Source organism: Argiope bruennichi, chromosome X2 (assembly GCF_947563725.1).
Source record: "Argiope bruennichi chromosome X2, qqArgBrue1.1, whole genome shotgun sequence".
Classification (NCBI taxonomy): Eukaryota; Metazoa; Arthropoda; class Arachnida; order Araneae; family Araneidae; genus Argiope; species Argiope bruennichi.
Genome location: NC_079163.1, coordinates 416,973 through 442,112, shown reverse-complemented (window position 1 = coordinate 442,112; position 25,140 = coordinate 416,973). Strand labels below are relative to the sequence as shown.

The window sequence follows — 25,140 nt, the reverse complement described above, 5'->3', positions numbered from 1 at the left end:
AAACATTGCGAAAGTTCTGCAAGGTGAAAGGAATCAAGGCGAACAGAAGCCCTATTTTATTGAATAGAATACTGAATGAAAGAAACGGGAATGCCTTTGAAAGAAAAGGGATGTTTGGAGCATCATCTCCGAAGAGGCAGACCATTCGTCATTGTTGACCGCTTCCCTGTTGTACAAAGCGTCATGGGAAGCATCAACGGAGAACAGCAGTGCTCATGAAGCTGGAAGAGTTACGGGGATTCTGGAAATATCGATCCGACGCATTCTGCAAGGAACGTTGAAACTACATCCGACAAGATACAGGCACTTCACTAATTGTTACCAGCAGATTCCGATGAAAGACAAGCCTTTTCACCATGGCCGTTTGCACAAATGGAATGTGACCTCCAATGTTTGATTACCGTTATGTGGACAGATGAATGAATCCCACTTTTCATTACAATGTGACATAAATACACAAAACAGTCGTACCTGGACAACATTAAACCACTACATTCACCACGTGTAACTGTTTGGTGAGGTTTCACCGCTTCCTTCATTTTGGGCCCTTTCTTTTTTGAAGAGCGTTGTCCTGTATGCGATTGGAAAACCTGTTCCGGCACTGAAGAACGGTATCTTAAGCTTTTGGGAGACTATGTTGTGCCTGCTTTGCAACAAAGACGTGCATGACCGGGCGTCACCATAATGCAAAATGGTGCGTCGTCTCATGTTGCTCGTTCCGTTAAGACGATAATCGTAGACACATTCACTGAGGACTGAGTGATAAGTCGAAGATGTGACATTAAATGGTCTTCACGATCTCCAGACCTTGCTCCAGCAGACTTTTGGTTGTACGGATACCTAAAGTCTCGTATCTACCTGGGCTCTCCAGCCACTTTGGTGGAACTGAAAGATTCTATTCAACGGGTCGTTGGTGGCATCGATGCCGACCTGCTACACTCAGCTGTAATAGGCATAATTATGCTCTTCACTTGTTTAATATCTTTTGGTGGAGGTTATGTTGAACATTTTTTGCTCTAAAATAAAATGCACTATGTTCAGCTACTGTGCTTTGTTTTCCTGATTTGCATAAACCATATCAGTTTGACGTATGAGCATCATCTAACAGTCATTTTTTTAATTATTTTCCCCTTGAAAAGATCCGAATATTCTCTGAATATACTCCCTCAAACCGCAATTTTTTTGCGAGCATTATTTTTTAGTATGATATTTTGGAGTTTGTACGAATTTATGGCACATCCTGTATTGAAAGGTATTATTAAAGATATTTTTGATTATTTAAAAGTTTTGTATTAGTATGATAAAATTTGTATTTTTTAAATAATTCCATTTGAGAAAAAGAGGGTAAAATAAAAAAAAAAGAAATGGATGATATAGAAATAGTAGAGTGTGAGATTATGATAAACCTGTCACTCTTATATTCAGTGAAAACCTTTAAAAAAATATTCTTTGTTAATTTCATTTTTTAAAAAAAACTGCAAGAATCTGCCTAATTAGGATAATGGACTGAAAAATCAGTTTATTATTATGAGATTAAAATTCGAAACGGGTTTTTTTTATGCATCTTTAGCAGAGCAAGAATCTATCTGATGTTGAAGGCTAAATTTCTAAAACAGTTTGAAATTTGTGATAAATTTGGATCAAATTTTATTCCGTTTTTCCACTGCTGAGCAAGTGCTGAATGCATGGATTTAATATTTGTGTTGAGCATTGATGTTTTAACTCTCCAAAATTTTGAAAACAAGCATCAGAACATAAATGCTGCATTTCAGGTGGATGAACTAAATGAAAAAAAAAAAAAAATCTCGGGAACTGTTAACTCAAAATATGAACGTAATCGATAGTTAGAGGCAAACTCTGCATATAGTTGTAGATCTAACAGTGAAACATTAGCAAAATTTTAAAAATTAGTATCAAAGAAATTAAAAAAATTGAATAATAAAATGAACGAAGGGGGGATAAAGGAAAAGAAGTTAATAACAATGTGATAAATTTTAGTGGGAATGGGAAACCACCTTTCAAGTGCTTTTTCTGCAATAAAGTACGGTATTATACGAGTTAATGCCGCATAAAGATCAGTGGCGGGTCGTCAGTTTTCGTTCCCCAAAATTATTTTTAAAAGTTAAAGTTTCGTTTTTTATCAGATTTTCCTACTTTACCATTCTAAAAGCTCGACACTCTTACTCTTTCAATCTGAGAGTTCGATAATCAACGAAAACAGGGGGGTTGGTAAGGAATAAAAACTTAAAAATGAGACAGAAAGGAATCGATAAGCAAGAGGAACGCAGGCTGGGCTATTCATCGAACTGCTCAAAAAATCCCAATGAGCATACAGCTGATTGATCGATTTGAAGACTAGAATCAAACCTTTCTGTATTTGAATTCAGTGGCTCATGATCTGCAGAAAGCTCAGAACCCAGCTTGGATCACGGCCAACTTATTCCTTTTTATCATTCTCAAAGTTCTCCTTCGCTCTCTGTTTCGCTTTTTTTCCCCTTTTTCCCATTTACTATTTAAAATTTGGTTCGATTTCGTTTATATTTTCGACAAAACATATCTGGTTGTTTAAACTCATTCTCTTTTTTCAGAGATTACTCTTCGAATAAAAGCTGCGTGGGTAATTTTCTAAAATGTAATTCACATTTTTTTAATTAAGGATTAATTATTAAATATTACATGTAAAAAAAACAATGAACGATGCTGATCATTTATTGTACATCTTATTTAATATTCAATATTGGGCGAGCAATATAGAGCTGACTGAGAGAAGGTGGGAAGAGGGAAGCTCTGCTACTTATCTCCTGATTTATGATTTCAGCTTTCAGATAATTTTCTGTTGACAGAGCTGAAAGGATTTTATATCATGAACTGATTATTTAATGTGTTTGAATTGCAAAAGACTTAACATTTGACATTAAAATTTAAAATGCGAAGTTACTTATAGGTAAAGTAATTTTTTAAAAAAAATAGCAGTCTCTTTATAAATATTTTTTGCAATTCTGTTAATTTCTGAGCTGACAAGTCGCTCCTGATAAAGATAGCAGATAATTAAAGAATGGAAGATGGACAGAGAAATTAGAATCAAAGGAATTTCATCCGTTTATGGTCCATTTTTAATTGGATAAAAACAGTATTTTAATCTTTCCATTCATATATAAACGATCTAGTTTTAATATCAGTATTTAACTAATCGACAAAGTATTTATTTTAATCGTATCTTTCAGACATTGTAATTGCAAGTGATATGTGATTTACAATCAGTTTGAATTTTTTTACATGGACCTAGATTTTTTTTAAAAAATATCGTAGAGAATTCTCAACGAATTTGGGGCAGTTTATAGAGAAAATGAATCTTGCTTCAATATAATATCAACAGATTTAATTCTCTGATTCCGTAGCTTATGTGGACTATTTTCAAAATTAATAGCACTTAAGTTTTTCTTTTAATTAAGGATACATCAGTAATATATGAAATTGAAATCTTTGAAAGTCTGTTTAATTGTTAGTAGAGATGAGCGCGTTAGTCAAGCATTGCAAAAAAAAAAAAAAAAAAAGTGAAAACTTGGGGATTATTATGAAATCTCGCTGCATAAGAAGAAAGACTTTCTTTGATGAAGATTTGCGTAATGCTGATTTATTGTATGAAGAAGATATTTTCAGTGGAAAAATATTTCTTCACTTCGTAAAGTGATTCAAGAAATGAATTTTTGCTGCGTATTCCTGAAAATATTCATTTTTTTGTACCCCATTATTTAATATATAAGTAATATGAATGCCAAATGATGTTAATGGCATTAATGAGAAATAATTTCATATAAAAAAAAAGTCCGTGAGTTGCCACTAATTAATATTGAATGAAAAGATGAAAATAAGGCACCTTGAACTGTCGCAGATCATTCAGATGTATTCATTAGACTCATTTTCTATGTTGTCATAATTTTAAGACTGCGGCATTCATAGGAATTACTAAAAAAAATGCAAAAGACTTCTCAAAATTAAAGCTGATTTAAAATTTTCTAAAATGGTTGATAAAAGCCAATTAAGGAATCTTACAATATTATCTATTTAAAATTGACTCGTGAGATGGATTTTAAGGATATTATGAATGATTTTATTATTAAAAAACAAAAAATACTTTGTAATTTTTCATTACAAATAAAATTATTTCCTTGTTTATTATTATTATTTTATGATTTATCTACCCCATATAATTTCGAAAAGAGGAGTGGCTTGTCACAAGTTCCCCATTCAGTTAGTAAATGTAACAACTATGCATTACTGCCATTAAGTAAAGGGTTTTTGGAGAGGGGGTTATTCTGTCTGGCTTGGCCTTTATAGTTGTAATTACATTGTTCATAGTTTTTAAAGTTAATTGTTGCCATTTATAATAACTCTCTAATATATTTAAGGTTAATAAAATGGCTCTTGAAGAACGCTCTGAAGATGGCGATCCAACAAAATTTGTGCTCAAATCGAAAGATCCGTTGCAAAGTGGATTGACTTTTATTATTCAGGGAAGAACGGTTGAAGAAAGAAACGAATGGGTTGCTAACTTAAGAGCTATATTGGATACTCAACTTGACTTTCTCAGAGGTAAATTTTTTGATGAATCAGTGTCTTGTAAATTATTGTGAAATGTAGTTTTTAATAAAAATATACTAATTACAAGTTCAAATTTTGATTTCAGCTTTGCAGTCTCCAATTGCTTATCAAAAAGAATTAACTAAAGATATGTAAGTATACATAGCTTTATTCAGCTTGAAACTGTAATGTGATTGGCATCTTTTATTTTCTAGGGTGATATGTAATTAACTGTTAATATTAATTTTTACTTTGTAGTCAAATATAAAACTAAGGTAATGGGATTTATTTTTAAATTCGCTGAGTAACTTATTTTCTGACCTTTTACATTTAGTTCAATGCTTTGCTTTAATTCTGTATCAACTATTTAATGCTCTAAAATCATTATGAGACAAAATAATTGCTTATATAGATTTCATGCTTTGATATATAGTAATATAATTTTGAGAAGAGGTTTGTTCTGTAATCTCAAATTATAAAAATATACAAGAAGCTAAATTTTAAATTATGTTAAGAAAAGGCATGGATAGTTGTTTGAAGCATGCAAAAGTTCTGCAATATGTTGTAATATATAATCACTTAAAATTAATGTTTGTTTATTGATATAATAATTGGGTGCAAAGATATTCCTATGTCTTTCTGCGTAATAGCAACTATGATTTCATTTAAATGTTAGAATTTTATTTTCATAATACCTTTTTATTATTTTAAAGATTTTTAATTTATAAAAGCTTGTATGAAGTTGTAATTAAATCAGAAATTTAAAGTGACTATAAGATGGTTATTAATATGTTATATATGTTATTGGCACATAAATAATACATGAAAATTTTATGTCAATTGTATGCCAGTTTAAAATTAATAAAGTATCCAATATAAAAGTAATCTCTCTATAACATTTAACTTGTCTATTTAAAGAAAGTGTTTTTTACTGTAGACAAATCTAAGCTTTCTAAATATAATAGATCATGCATATAACGCATGCCATGATATTCTTGTGGATAAATGTGTTTGACATTCTTGTAATTGAAGGTCGAAATACTTTAATGAATTATCAATGTTTTAGGTATTCTCCTTAAATATGAATAAAATATGCTCTTTTTTATTATTTTATTTTTTAAATACGGTAAAAGTTCTTATCTTGAAAGCAGGAAAGAGAAATTCATGTGTGATGTATATATGATCATTTTATGTAAAATATTCAAGCTGCTATACTAATCGTGGTCCAGTAGCTAATTTTTGAACGTTAGCGATAGTCATATAATTCCAATTGGGAAAAATGCTTTAAACGGCATAAATAATATTTTGTTATTTAAGTTAGTAAATGTTATTTATGAAAAAATTACGAAATTTTAAATTTTTATATAGTCCCTCTGTCCTATTAGTCATATTTAGTTAAATATTCTTGATATGCTAATATTTAAATAAAAGTTGCACTATTCTGCGGACAGCACTGACCGAGTTATCGATGGAACGAAATCCTTTGATAGGATGAACTTCCGTGGAACAGCCATTGAGACGATCTAAAATAGCGATATTCAAATCTTCATATCGGTCAGTTTTGGTCGCTAAACATGTATTTACTTACTCGTAAGCGTCAAAAAATTTGAACTCGATATTTTTACGAAGTTCCACGTTTTCAGACCTGCCTGAAGCCGAGAAACACATTTCTGGCATTATGTACGTTTATCAGTTTATGAACGCAATAACTCAAAAACGCTTTGAGCTAGATGACTGAAATTTGGAATATAGAATTACGACAAAAATTGTAGATTTCTATTAAATTTTGAACAAATCCATTCTCACGAAGTCTTTCTGGCTATACTACAAATTATATATATATTTTATAACTACCAAACGCATATATTCTATAACTACCAAACTAAGTGGATAAAATTTGGTACATAGGTTTAACATCAAAAACAGATACTTATCAAATTTTGAACCAAATTCCTCAAATGGTTAATCATCTGTCTTTCTGTACTTTCGTATGTATGTAAACACAATGATTTAAATCAATAAAATTCGGTATGTATTGTGACTGCAATTGTAGTATTGTTTGAAATATTGATGTCACTCAACCTGCAAAAAGGTATCCAAAATACATATTCTCGAGATATATTTAGTAAAAATACTAAATTCGCGCCAAATATCTATATTTTATAACTAATATTAATCAATGTCATCCAAGATATTTTCGGCCTTAATCAAGGTCCCTAATTTTATAGGGAGGAAGGGGGATGAAACATTTATTAGAGAGCATGCGAAAACGTTTTGGGAAAACCTTCCTGCTGATTTTGTTTTGTTTAATATGTGCTGAGAATATGTATTAAATATGACTAATAAGATTGGAGAATTATAAAAAAAAACTTAGACAAAAATTCATCCTTTCAGGTTGAACTTTTGTGTGTTATTCTTACGTGTGTGTTTGTTATTCGACATCCTTGATATTATTGCAAATGATTAATTTGTGTTAACAATAGTAAGCTTTTCTTGTTATTCCATGGCTTGCTTTTTACTGTAGAAAGCAGGAATATTTGTATTCTGAATTCCGGTAATAAATAGTCTTCGTAACTTAAAAGAAAATTTTCAAAGCAATATTTTACACCATTTAACATGACACAGTGAAATAAATTTGATACAAATTTAGAAAAACACTGTTGCTAATAAAATCATTTAGCATGAAAATGCCAGGTGAAATGTCAGTCATTTACTCTCTTGTCAAATTTTTGTACGGTGATTACTGAGTATTCCGTAGAAAAAAAAAAAAAAAAAAAAAAAAAAACTTTTTTTCAGCCATTAAAATTTGTGTTTTTCTTATAGCATTGCCAGTCACTGAGAACGAATGAGAAACTTTTTTTTCTTCGGAAAAATATTGAAAGTTTCTCGTACATGAATGTTAAATACTTCATTTAAATTTTTATTTGACAAACAATTAATGTTTTATAATATGATGTTTGGTTAAATCTTTAAGAAAAATAATCACATTCAGCCAGACACTGAACTTAGATGTGTTGAAGTTGCTGGTACACGATACGAAGTTTTTTGGGAGCCAACAAGGGCAAGCTTGAATTTTGCTTTTTCAAAACCGGCATTTGATAGCCGAAATAGCTGAAGATGGAAGCATGCCAAAAAATGCTCATCGAAATATTTGCTCCTTGAAGATAGTCTAATCATTTTCTATTTGGATGACAACATCAGTGGCACGAAAAGGTGGGGATAAAACTTTTTCTGGATTTAGATCCACAATAGACACTAAACCATAAGTCTAGTCTACAAATTAAGAGCTTTTTGGTTTTTATGTGAAAAGATATGCTTAACTGAATTGTAAGTGATGAAAGCAACTGAAATTGTATCCGAGATTTTATGTAATAACTAATGCAATATTCAGCTGTTTTAATTCATGTACTTAATTTATTGAATTTCGTTTATCTTCTTTTTTATACTTTTTTAGTCTGAGATTTCAAAGAATCTATTTAATAAGCTGGACGAAAGATTTTTATATATAAATTCTGCTTGCATAAATGCTTAAACATTTACTTAAGATAAAAATGAAAATTTTGAATGTGCAAAAGAAATAGATCATTCAAACAAATACTATATATCAAAAGTATTTCAATGGTTGTTTTCATATGTGTTTACAAAATATAAATGAATTTTATAAAAAAAAAAGTATGAAAAAATTGAATAGAAAAAAGTTAATTTTCAAATTGATTTATTTGTCAAAGAAGGGAAAATTAATCTATTTAAAACGTTACTCGATCAAAAACTGTTGAATAGCTCTAAATCTTAAATTACTTCATATAAAAAAATCGGTTTCACGCATGCAGAAATATTAATCACACAGTCAGAACCGTATTCAATTTTCCATCCATCCTTGGGCAGTGCATGTTTTAGTTGCCATCTTTTCCTTCCCCTAACTTCCAGAAATAAATATTTTTGTTAATTTTAATCTTTGCATGAAGCATTTTAAGTAGCAAATTTCGCATACTGAAATAGCAAAATATTTAACTGTGAACCATTTTCTGGAGATTTGGTTTCAGTATCTAGAATGTAAAACAATTCAAATGTAAATTTTAATTACTTTTATGCAAACTTAAATAAATGGCAGTATTTTGCTTCAATTTAAATTATATTTAATTATATAGCAATGTTTCTAAGTATTAAAAAGTAGGATAAACTACTAACAAAAACTAGGATTTAACTAGAAGTAGTGTTCTTAAATTAAAAAAATACTTGCTTTTAGTTTGAATAAGATCGTGTGCACCGTTTTTGTGATTTGAACGAAACCGCGTATTAAAGTGCTGCGAAAATACCACAAAAAAAAAGATAATGAGGCCTCTAAGTAGTTGCCTATTTTTACCTATTTATTAATGCGGCCTTACATAGAGTTGCTTAAAAAGTACATTGACGTAACATGAAATATAACATTGAGATTTTATAGAACTAAAATACAAGCATGATAGCATTTCTTGATGTGCTGTTCAGTTAAACTTTACAGTCTTGTTTTGTATTTAGTAATAACAATAAAAAGTCTTCATGAATATATTTTATAATATTCCAGACCCTTGAAGGGACTAGCACACTACCAAAATTTCTTCATGCCATCAAGAGAAAGCAGCTGCATGCAGGGCCTTATTATTCAATAAGTAAAGTAGGCAATTACCTAGAGGTCTCAAAATCTTTTTTGTATGATTTTCAATGTAATTTAATTTTGTGCTTCTATTTAAATTATAAAGATTGTGCATGAACATATTCAAATTAAAATCAAATATCATTTAAATTTAAAACACTATTCGACAATATTCTTAATTACCTTTTTGCAAGTATGATTCGTTAATATTTAAACTTTAATATTTAAACTGCTTTATGATTAAATATAATTTAGACTGAATTAAAAATACTGTCCTTTCTTACAATTGTGTACAAAATTATTTTAAAATTTATATTTTGGGTTGTTTCACATTCAAGATACTGAAACCAACTCAGCAGAAAATGGATCCCAATTAAAAGTTTTATTTCAGTATGTTAAAACTGCTATATTTAAAACGACTTCTGAAAAGATTAAAATTAATTTTAAAAAATATGTATTTCTGGCTGTTAAAGAAAGGAAAAGGGGGAAACTAAAAACCTGCATTGCCCAAGGGTGGATAGAAAGTGTAACAGTATAATTTTTATTTCTGCATGTATAGAACTGTATTTCATATACAGTTACTCAAAGTATTGGGACACATGGCTCGAATAACTATAAAACTATTTATCTTATTAAAATAAAAACAAAATGAATCAAGAAATATTTTAATATTTGGTGAACGGTTCGTAAGGAAAATTTTATTGGTATTTTAAAATTATAATTTGATCTAGCTTTTCAAAAATGTTCAAAAGAAAATGGAAGTCAAAAAAAGTATTGGGACACTTTTGAAATGAGAAATTCAACAAATATATAGCGCATCAATACAATTGAATTTACTACGATATTTTGACTACAATTTGAAACATGAAATTTTCAATAGATAAGATTAGTTAAAGAAAAAATGGCGAGAGAGAAAGATATTTCGATTGATATGTGAAATCTTGTAATAAATCATTGGGAAATGGAAAATCGGTTAGCTATATAGGACATATCTTGAAACTGAGTAAGTCTACTGTTTTTAACATTATTCACAGGTTCAAGAAAACAAATAGTGTTCAAAACAAGCAAAGATCAGGGCATCCAAGGATATTCAATGAATGTAAAAAGAGGTGAATTGTCAAACAGGCTCACATTAATCCAAAAACTAGTGCAATAAAATTGACTCTACAATGTAAAAGTAAGTTCGGAAAATCTGTAAATCCTGAAACTGTCAGAAATGTTGTAAGAAAATTTAAATATCAGGGCAGACTACCTTAAAGAAAGCCTTATATCATCAAAGCAAATCTTCAAGCTAGGCTGACATTTGCTAAAATGTTTATAAAGCAGCCGAAAGAATTTTGGGAATATGTAATTTTTGTTGATGAAAACAAATATAACATTTTCGGATCAGATGGCAAATAAAACGTTGGGCGGAAACCAAGTACAGCTATGAATATCAAAAATTTATGGCCTACTGTCAAATATGGAGGTGGCAATCAAATAGTCTGGGGCTGTATGGCAAGCACTGGTATTGGGAACTTACATTTTATTGACGGTGCAATGAATAAACATGTCTATCTTTAACATTGTCAATCAAAATTTAAAGCAAAATGCTAGCAAGCTGGGAATCTCAAGACATTTTGTTTTGTACCAATATAATGACCCGAAAAATAGAAGACCAATTACTGATATTTGCAAGTAAGGTGTCCTCTACCACTATCCTAGTGTTCTTAAGACTCCTGGTCAAACTCTAGACCTTAATCTCCTTGAGCATGTGTTTGATTATTTGCAGCAAAAATTATATGAATATCAAATTTCTAACACGCAGAATTTAAGAAAACATTTGGTCGAAGTGAAGGTCAAAATTAATGGATCATTTTGCAAAAAATTGATTCAACCCATACCAAATAGACTATAAGAGGCCATAAAAAGCAAAGGTGGCTCATCAAGATATTAACATTTAAGTTTGCATTGTTTTTTCTTAATTTATTGGGAAGTGTCCCAATACTTTTTAAGCATGTTTTTTTCACTTGATTTCTTTTATTTTCAATTATAATCTTAATTGCGTTAATATGAGAGTTTTGTTTGAATTATTGTTCTTTGTATATATCAAAGTTGCATTTACTTCTTTGTTTTGGTTTCATTTGTATATTTAAGTAAAATATTATCATAAAATTCTGTGAACTTGTGTGTCCCAATACTTTTTTGACGGAGTGTATGCAGTAATTTAGTATTTAGTTATGTTCAGAAGTTTCCGATTGAGTAGCGTCTTAAAGAGATTGCTGTCCACTTTTTTGATAAATGAATTATAATTTTCAAATTATAAATCTTTTCATTTAAAAAAAAATGTGCTCTTTTTTCGTTAAATTCTTATAATTTGTAGAAACATATAAAACTGCTGAAATACTATTCATGTATCACTTTTTTTTAATGATCGTTTTGCACATTTAAATTTTTTTCCTTTGTATCTACATTTTTAAGAATTTACGCTATTAGAACTTTCACATAAAAAAATCTTTCTCTCTCGTTGTTAATTATTTTTCAAACGTCTTATAAAAAGATAACTGACTCTTATTTCACTTAGTTAATAATTTATTAACACTAATGAATATTGCAAGCGTTTTCACATAAAAACGCTGACTAGGTTCAAGTAACTTCTTTTACATTTAATTTATTTTCGCTTATTTTTTTCAAATACTTGAAAGTTAAACCCAAAACGTATTTGCATACCATGCATATCGTTCGGTGTCTATTACGGATCTAGATTTAAAAAAAGCAGTGCGTCCGCTTTTCGGCGCTTCATGCAATCATTAAAGTCGTAAATTATTAGTTCAATTTCGAGGAATTAAAATTTCGGCAAGAATTCTCTGACTTCGCGTGAAAACTCGAGCTGTCTTTTGATGTCTCGAAGAAATTTCGCTAGTGCTCATGACCTTAAAGGAATGTAAATATATTCTTTTGAAAAGTGTTGTCTAGTTATACTTGAAAAAATGACAGCTAAAAATAAACAGGAAATGACTGACATTTTCCACGAGGTGAGATAATAAGATTTTCCAAAATCGTATTTAAGATTATTGCAAGTTCAAGAAATTTCGTCGAGTATTTAATGAATTGCTATTCTAAAAGTCACCTCTTATGGTGGTATGAGAATTCGATAGTACTAAAGCGGCTGCATATATTTAAATGTGGTTCATTAAAAAATAATTTAAATTTAAGTGGATTAAATAATTTAAGTGGAGTAGTAAAGTAATAGCAGTTTGATCTAAAAGAGGTTTACATTTATATTATTTTCGCAGTATATTTTCTTTCATGTAAATTTTACTTTGTAAAAACATGTATTTTCACTATGGGAGCTTCGCGCTAATTCTTAAAGTCCCTTCCCTGTAATTTTTCTTGTGTTGCATTTAATTTTTTCATTATATTTACTGACTAGAAATTTTGAAATCCCTGTTACTTAAGAGGAATAAAATGAAAACATTTAATAATTTTTTGACTAAATTTTTCTGAAGCTTTTGGGCGTTATACGATAATGTTAGAGAATCTTGCAATTAAAATAATCTTAATTGCAACTTAATAATTTTTTATTAAAATTTTAGTATTTTCCAGTATTCTGTATCTTAATTTTATTATATAAAACGTTTTAAATTTAGAATTTCTATTTTTGTCCTTGTGATATTTTAATATGAACGTTACTTAAAATGCCCTTCCATTTACTTTTCTATTAGACTGTCCTCATAAGCTGACCATAAGGTCTTATTTAAAATACCATTAGCTTATGACTATACAAATTTAGAGCGATCAGTATTCTAGTTCTTTATTATATTTATTGGATCATTTTATCGGTTTAAAATTGCTACCAAAATATTCGAATTTTCAAAATCGATTCTGATTTTAAAATTTAGAATAACAAAGAAGAAATGCTCTCTTTTTGTATTATATGTATGGATTATAAACCATCAAATGTAAAATTATAAGGAAAGTTTAATTTGCTAGAAATCAGTTTTCAATCTCAATTTATCTGCAATGCGCCAAAGTATACTGTCATCTTTCCAGGAACTATTCATTCACAATACAGTTGAATAAAAAAGTAGAAACTTTCAAGGTATCTTCCTTACTATATCTGTAAGTCTACACTTTTACATGGAAGTTCAAAATAATTATCGTAATTTATCGAACAGTACATAACAACTTCTATCATGATGCATTAGATGTAGGCAATTGATATTTAAAAAAAAAGATAATTAACTTTATTGCGAATGAAGTCTCCCCAAATAGAAATTTAAGCTGATTTACGAACGTTCATGAAAAAACTATATTGAACTATCAAAATTATAACTCATGGGACTATTTGCAATTCTAAAATTTCTCCATTGTGATATAATATTTTGCAGGGTGGCCAGTCCTGATTGGGAAGAGTCAGGGAATTCTGGGAGATCGGGGAAAAATCAGAGAAGTCCTTTAAAAATTGGAATTTGTTTATTTTGATTATTATCGTACTCGACAATTCGTAAATCTTTTTAAAACATTGCAATTAAAATCCTATGGTATTATTTGTTAATTCGAATAGCTCCATTTAGCATTCACTCTTTTATTTATCTACAATTTAGGAATATTAATAATTATTTTAACATAACTTTTGGAATTGCTGTGGAGAATAAAGATTAATTACCGTGATTTATTGTATATATACATATTTTTCGCGAAAGTGTTTTTTTTCCCTTCTTTTTTCAGAACTTGCAATTGATCACCATAATTTGCAAAAATAGTTTTTCTTTTGCGTTTTATGGAAACTGCATCGTAGCTATAGCCCAACTTGCATTACTATTTTGATTTTCACTTTCAATGGGCCTCTTTTATTCAAAAGAAGAAAATTTACCGTTTTATTTTTTTACTTTCTTGTATGCAAAGTATTTAAAATGAAAGTATTGTAATCATCTAGAAATTATACTAATTTCTGTGTATTTAACCTCCCAGAGTTCGGATTACACATTTCTTGGAATTATGGCTGTCCTTCTGTTGCTTTGTGTGTGAATGACATAGCTCAAAACTGCTTTTAGCTTGATCCATGAAATTTGGTAAGGGGTCCTTACACCAAATTTCTAAAATTCTTTCGAATTTTGAATGAAATCCATTCACAGGAAGTCCGACTGTCTGAGAAAACATGAGCACGATAACTATAAAAAATATAGAGCTAAATGGAAAAACTGGTTCACAGCTTTATTTAAAATATAGATCCCTTAAAATAATAAACCAAATCTATCAAAAGATTGACCATCTGTCGATCTGTACTTTTGCTTATATATAAACACGATAGCTCAAAGACACAACGACTTAAATTTGGTATATGGTTTTATTACTAAAATTGTATATCAAATTTTGGTTTCATATGCTAGGGAAAAAAAGACGTCCAAAATGCATTCTCGATTTTCTCGCTATTCCTGAAGGCTTGGAACGCTTATGTACGGAAATTTGTAAATGAAAATCTGAATAGTCATAGCGTTATGGAAGCGGGGGGGGGGGGGGATTGCAGCTTTATTAAAGAGTATGCGAAAAAATTTCAGTGAGACCACTTTCTCTGGTTTCTTCTAAGAACATTAATTCGATCGTACTACGTGTTACGAAAGTATGAATTTTGTATTAATAATATTCAAAGTTATTTTAGATGTAAAATATTTATCCAGTATTATAGTCTAATACCATTAATATAAACTAATTTATAATAATGTGATACAAGAATTAATTTATTTTTCCACTTAGGTGATCTTTTAGTTGAATGATATCTAATGTTAAGGCTAATATTTTCTTTAAGCAATTTTTTTTTGTTTGTGTATACGTTTTTCCTTCTTTTGAGTATTGCGAAACATGAATACAGAACTTTTATGGTTTTATTTTGTAGAAGATAAACAATTATTTTAACCATTATTGAAGAAATTTTATATTGACAGCATCATAAATTTACTCGAAATATTATAAGAAGTATTTTACATAGAATTTATTAAATGTTTTTTGTTACATTAGCTCAAATGAAAGTCATTTAAATCCTGCTGTATTTGCGAAGTCTCGATTATGCAGGAGAAGGCGCTAGTGTAATCGTAATATCAGATTTCTTATATATGCTTCTTTTAGTGATAATCCATTTCCTAGCTTTGCATTACTAACTCATAAAAATGACTAATCATTTTGTCTCTTATCCATTGTTTAACAAATCTGTATGCTTTCTGTTTTTATAAAGCTTTTTTGATATGACCTGTTGCATAATTAAATTGCTCTATTTTATTAATGATCATTCGGTTTTCTAAACTTTTTATGTGCTAGATACTGTTATAAATAAGTGAAAAGTAAGTGCATTTTTGAAAATTAAATTATTATTTGCATATTTTTGTAAGTAATGGCTGTTTTTAATATACATTTTTCTTTCTCCATTAGTATCCGGTCAATCATTAGTTGTTTTTTTTTCCAAATGTTTTCAGTTTATTTTGTATTGATGTTATAGAAACATTATTAACTGTGTTTAGTATCCTAATGAAATTATTTTTTATTAATGTGAATTATTAAGTAATTGCATTATATTACTGTTTCTCGTTTCTTTTCTGTTCTGTTTTTATTTGATTTTTATACTCTTAACTGACCTAAATTTGAATGAGAACCTGATAATTTTATTTATTTTTGCACCATTAAATCCTCCTTTGTTTTTTTTCGTGTTTTGTTGCTAGGTGTTCGAAAAATTTAAGACAGACAAATGAAAATGGTAAGTTGTGATAATTTTGTAATTAGATTTTTCTTCGCAGTAATTCTATTCAATCGCTTGAAAACGCTATTATACAAAGTTCTTGAAAGTCTTAGAACTCGTAATATTTTATAGAATATTTGTATAATAAAATATAAATATAAAAAACTGTGTTATCCAAAATTTTCCTTTCACAAATGTTTCGCTGGTGATATCTGAGTTTTTATGCAAGAGATTTTCATGAAATGTATGTTAATGTGCCTGTGAAAACTTGAACAGACTAATGACAAATTTCTTTCTCAATCGATATCAACTCTGTCTGCGGCATATATAAAGGAAAAGAAAACCAAAAATCAAAATTGTACGTGACCAAAAAGGCATATTAAAGAAACAAATTCAAGGTAATTCCGTTGTCTGTACATATCGTGCATTTCCAAAAGAAATATTAAAGTATTAGAAGAAACTGCTTACTAAACCATTGTTAATGTTAATGCGTCTGAATATATGGACGACAAAATAAAATAATCGACAACACACAAAGCAATGCAAATGCCGACTTCTCTGCCGTCAATCTTGATACTGCCTTGATATTTTCATAAAATCTTTCAAGTTGTAGCGTGGAGACAAAAAAAGATTATTTAAAACGACATTTTTAGTACATACGACGGTGGGAGAAACAAATTTCATTCTTTACTCCAATATATGTCAAAATGTTTTCGTATTTTAAGAGTTTACATTCTTATTTTCAACATTTTAATCCTATGAAATTGTTTTTAGGGATTCTTGTTTATACATAATTCTCGATTAACAACTATTTAGTGATGCATGACCAGCTCTGGTGCTTGTGCTATAAAACCAAACCAAAATTTTTATAAGTAGCTCTACAAGTGTAAATACATAATAAAGATAGTCTTATTTTCTTAATGCAAATAATAACTTATATTTCTGCTAATATACAAATATAATATAAAGAAATAATTCAGTAAGAGTTAAATTACGATATATGCACACTGAAATCTGGTCTGAACAAAATAACTTCTTGTAAAGCAGCATTTCGCAGCTTAGCATAAATCCATTATGAGAGCACAAAATTAAAAATTCTTTTCAATATGAAATAAATTAATCTGTGCCAATTCACTTTATTTTTTTCACTCTTCAGCGTGCAAAACCTGAGAATATATAAAATATCCTTGCAGATCTTTTAAACAATCAAATAATAATTAAAAATGAAACACTTTGATACAACTCGCTACTTTTGAATAAATTTATGAGCATAGTAAGTTTCTTTAGTATTGATGGTACATATTGATTAATGGCATTTCATAAATCATTTTTAATTATTTATGAAAGCGTTGGTCAACATACATCCATGGTGGTGGTCAGAATATACATATTTGCATCGCTTGATGCAAATAGGTATATACTGATCTTTTACTCTCATTTGTTAAAAAAAAATGTATGACCAATTGTGTTTAATTTCATTCCTCTGTTATAGGAACAATGAAGGTAATTTCACAGAAGTTGTCATTTCCTTGGATTTAAAATGTTCTTATGAAAAGGAAAATAAGACATTAATTTATATAATTCATGATCATATTCTACAGGGTTTATTAAATATCTTTTTTCAGATTAATTTATTAATTGATCAATATCAGTTGCAGTAAGTTCATAATTACACCTAGAAAATATGGAGTAACAAGAAGCATGTATTTAAGCTTCGGATATACGCAACTAACTGATTTAAAGCGAATATATTAATAAATAAGAAACTGATGCTTATTGTCTCAATTTATTTTGCCGCTTTTTCCTAAAACTCCTAGATTACTGTTTTTCAACAGAAACGTATTCTATTTCGTGAAATATCGTATATAAATTGGCAAAACTATTTAATACCTTCAATGCGGAGTATTTTATAATCATTTTACCCCCAATTTTATCGAAAAATAGGGGATAGAAGGATTTAAAAACAGAAACGACTGAATATTGAGACACGAGAAGGAATATATAGTATTCCTTCATATATAATATTTAGAAATTTACTTTAAAATAAGGATTAGTAGTTCAGTTTAGTAATAGAAAATAGAGCTCCCATTTAAAATAGATCTCCAGATCAATTGATTTCTTCGGATATTCGTGCTGCCTGAAAAAAGCGATAGTATCTCGCTGTATAACTTTTATCTAACTCGGGAAATCGTAAACTGTCATTAACTACAAAAAGAAATCAAAACAATTGAACCCCGACAGTAGACACATATTTCTGTTCTATATACAATATTTATTTATATGTTTATGCATGTCATAGAGATATTTACAATATTAATTATCATTTTTTATCATTTTCAGTTTTTTCCCCTTCCTTTCTCTTCAATTTATAATCTCTATTTAGTTTGTCCATAGATAATGCTCTCTTAAATGTAGAGAGGTTGCGTCTGTAAATATCATCGTTTCTCTGTAAGTGTAACCTATTGTTACCACTTGTTTTTAGGTATTTTTGTTCCCTTTATTTAATTATTACATGTTTAAAATATTAAAATATAGCTTTCCAGGATGCGACTTCGATGGAATTCTCCTTGGAGATCACGCGGATAATTTGGGGTATATTTATTCCCTCCCCCTCTCCTCTCTTCTTTTCTTTCCATCTTGTGCTCATCCAACTGATTAGATAACTCAGTGTTATGGGCATTGGGGGCGCAGGATGGCGTTATGTTATGTACCTTCAACATAATCGATCAAAATATACATAGTCGTTGAAAACTCAACCATGGATGATTCGTGATATTGTTTTTCCCACTTCCACAATTTCCGTTTCTTATTGAACTGAGTCAAAATCATCATCTATCAATTTCTCTTTCAGAGTCACTTCTCCCCTTGCTTCTTTGACATCAGTTCTTGCTTCTTTTATATTCGACATCATTCAACATCAAATCATTATTAATGACCAGCTTTCACACTTGAAAGGTATGAATGTAGATCATATAGTAAATTCATAAAAAATATCAGTTGTTAATTTGGCATAAAATAATAAACTTTGATAGGGCACTACTTGTTCTGAGACATATTACTTCTTGTCAAATAATAAATTAATCAAGGTGTATCAAAACTGTAAGTTATTATTATATTAAAAGCCTGTTCCTAATCACCCCATAATGAAAACTGTGAGTTGTGATTGAGAACCCTATCCTGTTTCTTAGCAGAATATCTAGGAATGAAAAGTAAATTTTTTCTTAACTGTTACATCCTACAGATCCAAGAAATGTTTTAAGTAATAACTTATCTTACAAATAACCAATGTAGAGAATGAATAAGGATGCTTAAAAAAGTTTTGGCCTCGCTTATTTTTGACTGCGGTTATAATTAAAGTAATCAAAAGTTGAAAAGAGTGAGAAAGTATTTATAATCTTCCACTTGAGTACCATAAAGAAAACTTTTTCAACTCATGCATATTATGGTCATTGTTCCCAATTACCCTCACTGACCCTAGTTGTAATAAATAAATACTATTCCCTAATAGCACTGAAATACTGTATTATATAATATAATAATATTTGCGTGATATTATGCAATATTGTGAATACCATAGAATACTGAATTATATTTTTGAGAGATTCATTTTTTTAAATTAAGAATTTTAATATTTTTATCTAAAAATATTATTTTTTCTCATGAATTCCAATGATTTTAGATATTATAAAATAATATATAATTATAACAATATTAAGCATTTTTATTTTTAACAACATTATATAATATGTTGAAAGTAACATTGTAAATTATATATTTGATATCGTACACTGTTTTGAAGTTTATTTTTCGCATTTTAAATGATAAAGCAGTTTTGGTTTCCAAGCCGGATTCTTGAGGCAGCTATTGTGCCATTTAATTTTACCCACTCCTTAACCTTATAATATAGCGGTTGTGAAATATTTTAAACTTTCTATCTTATCAAAAAAAATCCAAAATATATGTACAGTCGCAAAGGAAGAAAAGAGCCACCCTTGCATTACTCTGTCGATCATTGTATATGAAATCTAAAAATACCATATCAAAGCTAGTAACGCAAACTAAAAGTTGCTGTGTCTTTAATGTTCTTATGTGATTGTCTACATATTTAAAATTGTACAAACTTTTAAATTTCTTATAGTAATACCGTTTTTTGATGTCACGAACTGATTCTCCGTGGAAAAATTTTCTAGAATACAAATCTTGATTTATATACCGTGATTACATCTGGAGGTATAATTTAATTTTTTCTTAAAATTCTTTTCATAAATTTCTTTCTTTCCTATAAGATGTTAAAGATACAGATGTTCTCTATAACATCGGTTATAATACTGTGTATTTTTCTGATACTTTAAAATCATCTCTAAAGTTATATTTTCCATGTAAAAATCGATTCTACGTCATGCATGACAAAATATTTACTGTAAAACTTTTGGGAAGAAGTTTGATTCGTTTAATAAAAATAAATATTCAAGAACACTGATAGAGCTGCTTAAGTGCATCTGTAATCGCCATTACGCTGAAAGCGTGAAAATGGAAGGTTTTGTTGTATGAGTGAAAGAAGTAAAATTCAATATGTTTATATTATATAAAAGAAATATTGATTTTAGTGTTAAAATTAATGCATTACCGATAAAGAGAGAGTGAAAATATTAACTGTTTTTTATTCTTTCTTTATTCCTGCTCCTGTTATCATTACTTATTACTCATAAACATACAAGAGGTGATACAATACTCTTATTTTGCGAGTGTATAAAAAAGGGAGTTAATTTCCTTCACTGATATTTTGATTGCAAATTTCATTGTATGAAGACTCTTATACACGATATATGCATGTTACAGATGTGGAACACAAATCGCAGAACATCATTCTAAATGTTCGTTCATTTATTTACGTGTCTTTAATTCCATTATTATTGATCGTTTTAAGCTATTATTCATCAAATATTTTGCAGCTTCTGGTATGGATAGAAATTTGAAAGCAGATATAGGGATAGGAATATTTATTATATATGCAATTATCAGATTAATTATTCCATAAGATGGCTGTAAGAAGTCTAATAATCGAAAATTTATATGAACTTTTTTTATTAAATACATCTAAATGAATTCAATTAAATTGGTATCGATAAAAAGAAATGCACATCTTAATAATGCATCTAAATGTAATTTATCATCAATAAAATAATTATAAGTTTGATAATAAATAAATGTTTAATTTTTCCATACGCTATTAAACGTTTAAATTATTTTCAATAAAATTTAATAACAGAGCTATAATGCGCTTAAACAAAATTATTTGGCAAATCACTGTTGTTCATATAATTGAGGTCAAATAAGAAAAAAATTAAAAAAACTGGAAATATTTTAAAGAAAAAGTCTCTTATCTCTTGTCTTCTTTGTAAGCATCAAATCTTTAAAAAAAATACTTAAAAATGAATTTCATTCGAAATTTTGTGTAATTTTTATTTTTTGCTTACCAATTGAAATTTGTACAAATTTTCCAAGAATCTTGCTCATTTCGATATTCTAGTAAATTTAAATTTGCTTTTAAAGTTTTATTTTATCTCTTCTTCTCTTAATTTAAATATCAAATAAAAATTGCTTAATGACAAAAAATAGTGGTTAACTAAAATATTTATCGTTACTTCGTGAACCATTAAACTGTATGAAATTCTTCATATGTGTCAGGAATAAATGTAAGATATGTTTTGCATTAATTTTATGGAATTTGAGACTTTTGTAAAAAATATTGAGCACATAACCGTCAATAAATTTAAATACAAATCCCCTTTTTTTCCTTTTTCTTTTTTTTTCTTTTGTTACAAAATATGCATTAGTTATAATGCATATTTTGTATTGCAGAAATGTGTTCATTATGCTTTAATTATGAAGAGAAATAATTTGGTGTTTATTAAATAGTTATTCTATGAATTTATTTTGTAAAATTAAATAGTTACAATCGTACAAAGTATTTATTGGAAAATAAAATTTCCGTTTTCAATAATTTCTTATATTTTGTAAATGATATTATATGAGTCGACCAGTAAAAGTTTTAGCCTACTATGAGGAATAAAATGTTATAGCAATTAAAAGAATTTTTTTAACTTTGATTTCATAATTTTTGCGGCTGACGAAATTTTTTTAATATATTTTTTACATTACAATAGCATGTAAAATGATATTTCCTTCAATAAAAGCGTGATCAATAGCATTTGAATACCAAATGAAAGGCTGTCTTTCAGCATTTTGAAATTTGTGAATACGCCCCTAAATGTATCGTTTTAGAGGAAACACAGAAAAAATGATGTAATGGAAAAACTGCTCACAAGAATGAGCTGAAATTTTGCATCCCCCTAAGAAATGGCCTTTCCTTCAATTTATGTCCAAATTTTAAGTGTGTAGTTATTTAAAAATTTTAAACTCTGATTTTAAAATTGTTGTTCGGATATTAAAACTTATTTTTAATGATAAATACGTATCCAAATTTTGTAGAATACTATATACTTTCTTAACAAAAAGAGTCAAGGTCAATAAATATATTATTTTTTTAAGATATGAATAAAAGTTATGATGTTAAGTCTAAAACTTTAACATCATAACTTTATTTAACATTTTAAAAAGGTCAATTATATTAGTTCATAATTTCGAAACGAATAGACCTAGCCAGTTGAAATTTGCTTTCCGATAAAAACCTTTGATTTCGTTTTGAAATTTATTGAGAAAAAATGGATGTTCCCATTGGAAATTTTGGAGGTGTTTTTTTCAATATATAGATGGCCCCTTAGAAAATTTTTAATGTACAGACCTATGAGAGTGCGTTAATTCATTTCGAAAGACACCTTTTTCCTGATTGAAGGATGCCAGAATAAAGTTAGTTGGCTCCTTTTTCTTTCCCGCCACAAAATATTTTCCACTTAAAAAAACAAGAGCATCCTTTATGTTGCATTTATAATCAAAGAATAAAACAGTTTAAACTGATATTACTCAATTATATTCATAAATGAAACTTTTACATTAAATAAAATATAAATATGTGTTGTAGTAATTGATGAATAATAATATATAATGGCAAATAGTAAGATTTATTATTGATGAAGCGATTATTAATACGACGAATGAACCTATTTTTTTTTATCAACTTATTTCAATATGAGGAGTTTTATCTACGTTTCTTTCCAGCTTTGTGGAAATAGCGTAGCTAATTAGCCAATAGCGTAGTACGCTATAGTAGCCAATAGCGTAGCTAAAAATACAGTTTCGCAAAGATATGATATGTTGAAAGCCATTAATAATACAATCACGTTATCGGAAGTATGCCTGTTTTAATTTATTCCTTTAAAATTTTCATATGTTACCTTTTTGAGCCCTAAAGTTTGTTTTCAGTTGTGTGTGTGTGTGTGTGTGTGTGTGTGTGTGTGTGTGTGTGTGTGTGTGTGTGTGTGTGTGTGTGTGTGTCCCAAACCCTTAACTTGCGTATGACCTTCGCTCGATTTTTAAAGAAGTATATTTCAGATTTAAAAAAAAAAACTCCTTAATGTCTAAAAAGTAAAAATCTTCTTAAATAAAAAAAATGCACATTTAAAGAAACAACAAAATTATTTACTCAGGAAAAGATAGCTGGAGGATATGTTTCATATTCCCATTTTTAGCAATAACGAAGACTACAGAACTAAACACTGAGCACTACTGAAGATTTTAATTAATGGGCTCTGTACTTGAGTATTCACAATTCACGAGATGTCTATTTTTTTTTAAACCAAGTTGCTGATATTCGATAGAAAAAGATGAGCTGCGCGTTTCCTTGAGGATGGTCGCAATCTTTGTATGCGAACCCTGCAGGGCCGGGTCTACTGATTTCAGAATCTTTGTCTTGGGTTTTTCTAGTAAAAAGCAATATATTTCGCAAAACTTTGATATATTTATAATATTTTTGAAAATTTTATCTTTTAAAAATAGTTACATATTATGCAGTATTTTTTAATGAATTCCTTGATATTCACAATACTGAATAGTATTTGTTTTACAAATTTTGTACAGTATAATGATAACCACAGCTATCAATATTGTGTATTACGTAAAAATATTTCCGAGAGACTAAAAGTTTCAAAAATGTTGTAATTCTTAAATTCTTTTCTTTATACGCTATAAAGGGAATAAAAATTTAAATATTAAATTATTTAGAAAAAAATCAAATCTTTTGAAATAAAAAGGAAAAAATGAAAGCTTTTTTCTCTCATAAAAGTATAATTTATTCTTATCAACTAGTAATAATATGTCAAGGGTTTTTTTTATCTTGTTTAACGCAAGGTGTTCCAAAAAAGTAGAACAAGTATTTATTTCCCTAAATACTGCACCTAGACATTTACTTTAATTTCATTAAATGAGGTAGGTAATTTTTTGAAAATATTTCTGTTTCTATGGAAGTTGGCTATAAGAAGTTAAAAAAATTTGTGAGACACTCCCCCCCCCATAGTGTAAAGGAAATGTTTCTATTACATTCAATTATGCAGCAAGTTTCACGCTTTTATTTACAAAATTTGTTTTATTCCTAATTCACCACAATTTTAGATGGAAATTATTATTTTAGAAATGGAAATTTATTTAATGCAGAAAAACTGTCATATGCAAATATTTTTTTATATACCTACATCATCCAAACATCATGATTTGAAGGAAATTTGATAATCGCGCTCTGTGTTGTTCACTTTGATTGGTTGATAGCTGTAATTTCGAACGAACTCAAGTAGTCAAATTAAGACAGGAAGGAAGAGAATTTTGAAATATTAAATATTTAAAGCATTCAGTGAAGTAATGTAATGCTGAAAAATAAAATTCTGTGCTCGCAATTGTGGGTGTGAGATATGAAACTTTAATAAAGAATGACGTATTTCAGTAATTAGAAACGTTTTGAAATTATAACGATTTATACTGTATGTAATCGTAATGCTGGCCTAGTTGCAGAGGAATGCAAATTTCGTTCCCTGAATTTCCAGCAACCTTCTAGAAAGTGTATTTAACGAACGATTCAACGATTACAAACTATAGGATTCTTACTTCTCCGAGGCAGAACCGGGGGGGGGGGGGCGTTTCAATAGTAGTAGAGAAATTGATATTTAAAAAAAAAAATTCAAGTTATCGACGTGCTAGTGTAGAAATAATTAGCTCAGAACTCGACATTCCAAACACGACAATCTAGAGAATACTTCAACATAATAAA

At 28.7% G+C, this 25,140-nt stretch overlaps 1 protein-coding gene across 9 annotated transcripts in view; it reads left to right on the top strand.

Moving 5' to 3' along the window:
• LOC129960009 (rho guanine nucleotide exchange factor 25-like) overlaps positions 1-25,140 on the top strand; it is a 575,803-nt gene that overhangs the window by 514,521 nt on the left and 36,142 nt on the right. For 7 of the 9 annotated variants that reach the window (XM_056073001.1, XM_056073000.1, XM_056072999.1 and 4 more), the window contains 2 exons: positions 4,410-4,593; positions 4,688-4,733. In XM_056073001.1, the coding sequence (XP_055928976.1) occupies positions 4,410-4,593; positions 4,688-4,733 (230 nt within the window). Of the gene's footprint in view, positions 1-4,409; positions 4,594-4,687; positions 4,734-15,906; positions 15,942-18,774; positions 18,879-25,140 lie in introns of all 9 variants that reach the window. The other 2 variants (XR_008783500.1, XM_056073006.1) reach the window with 2 other exon arrangements.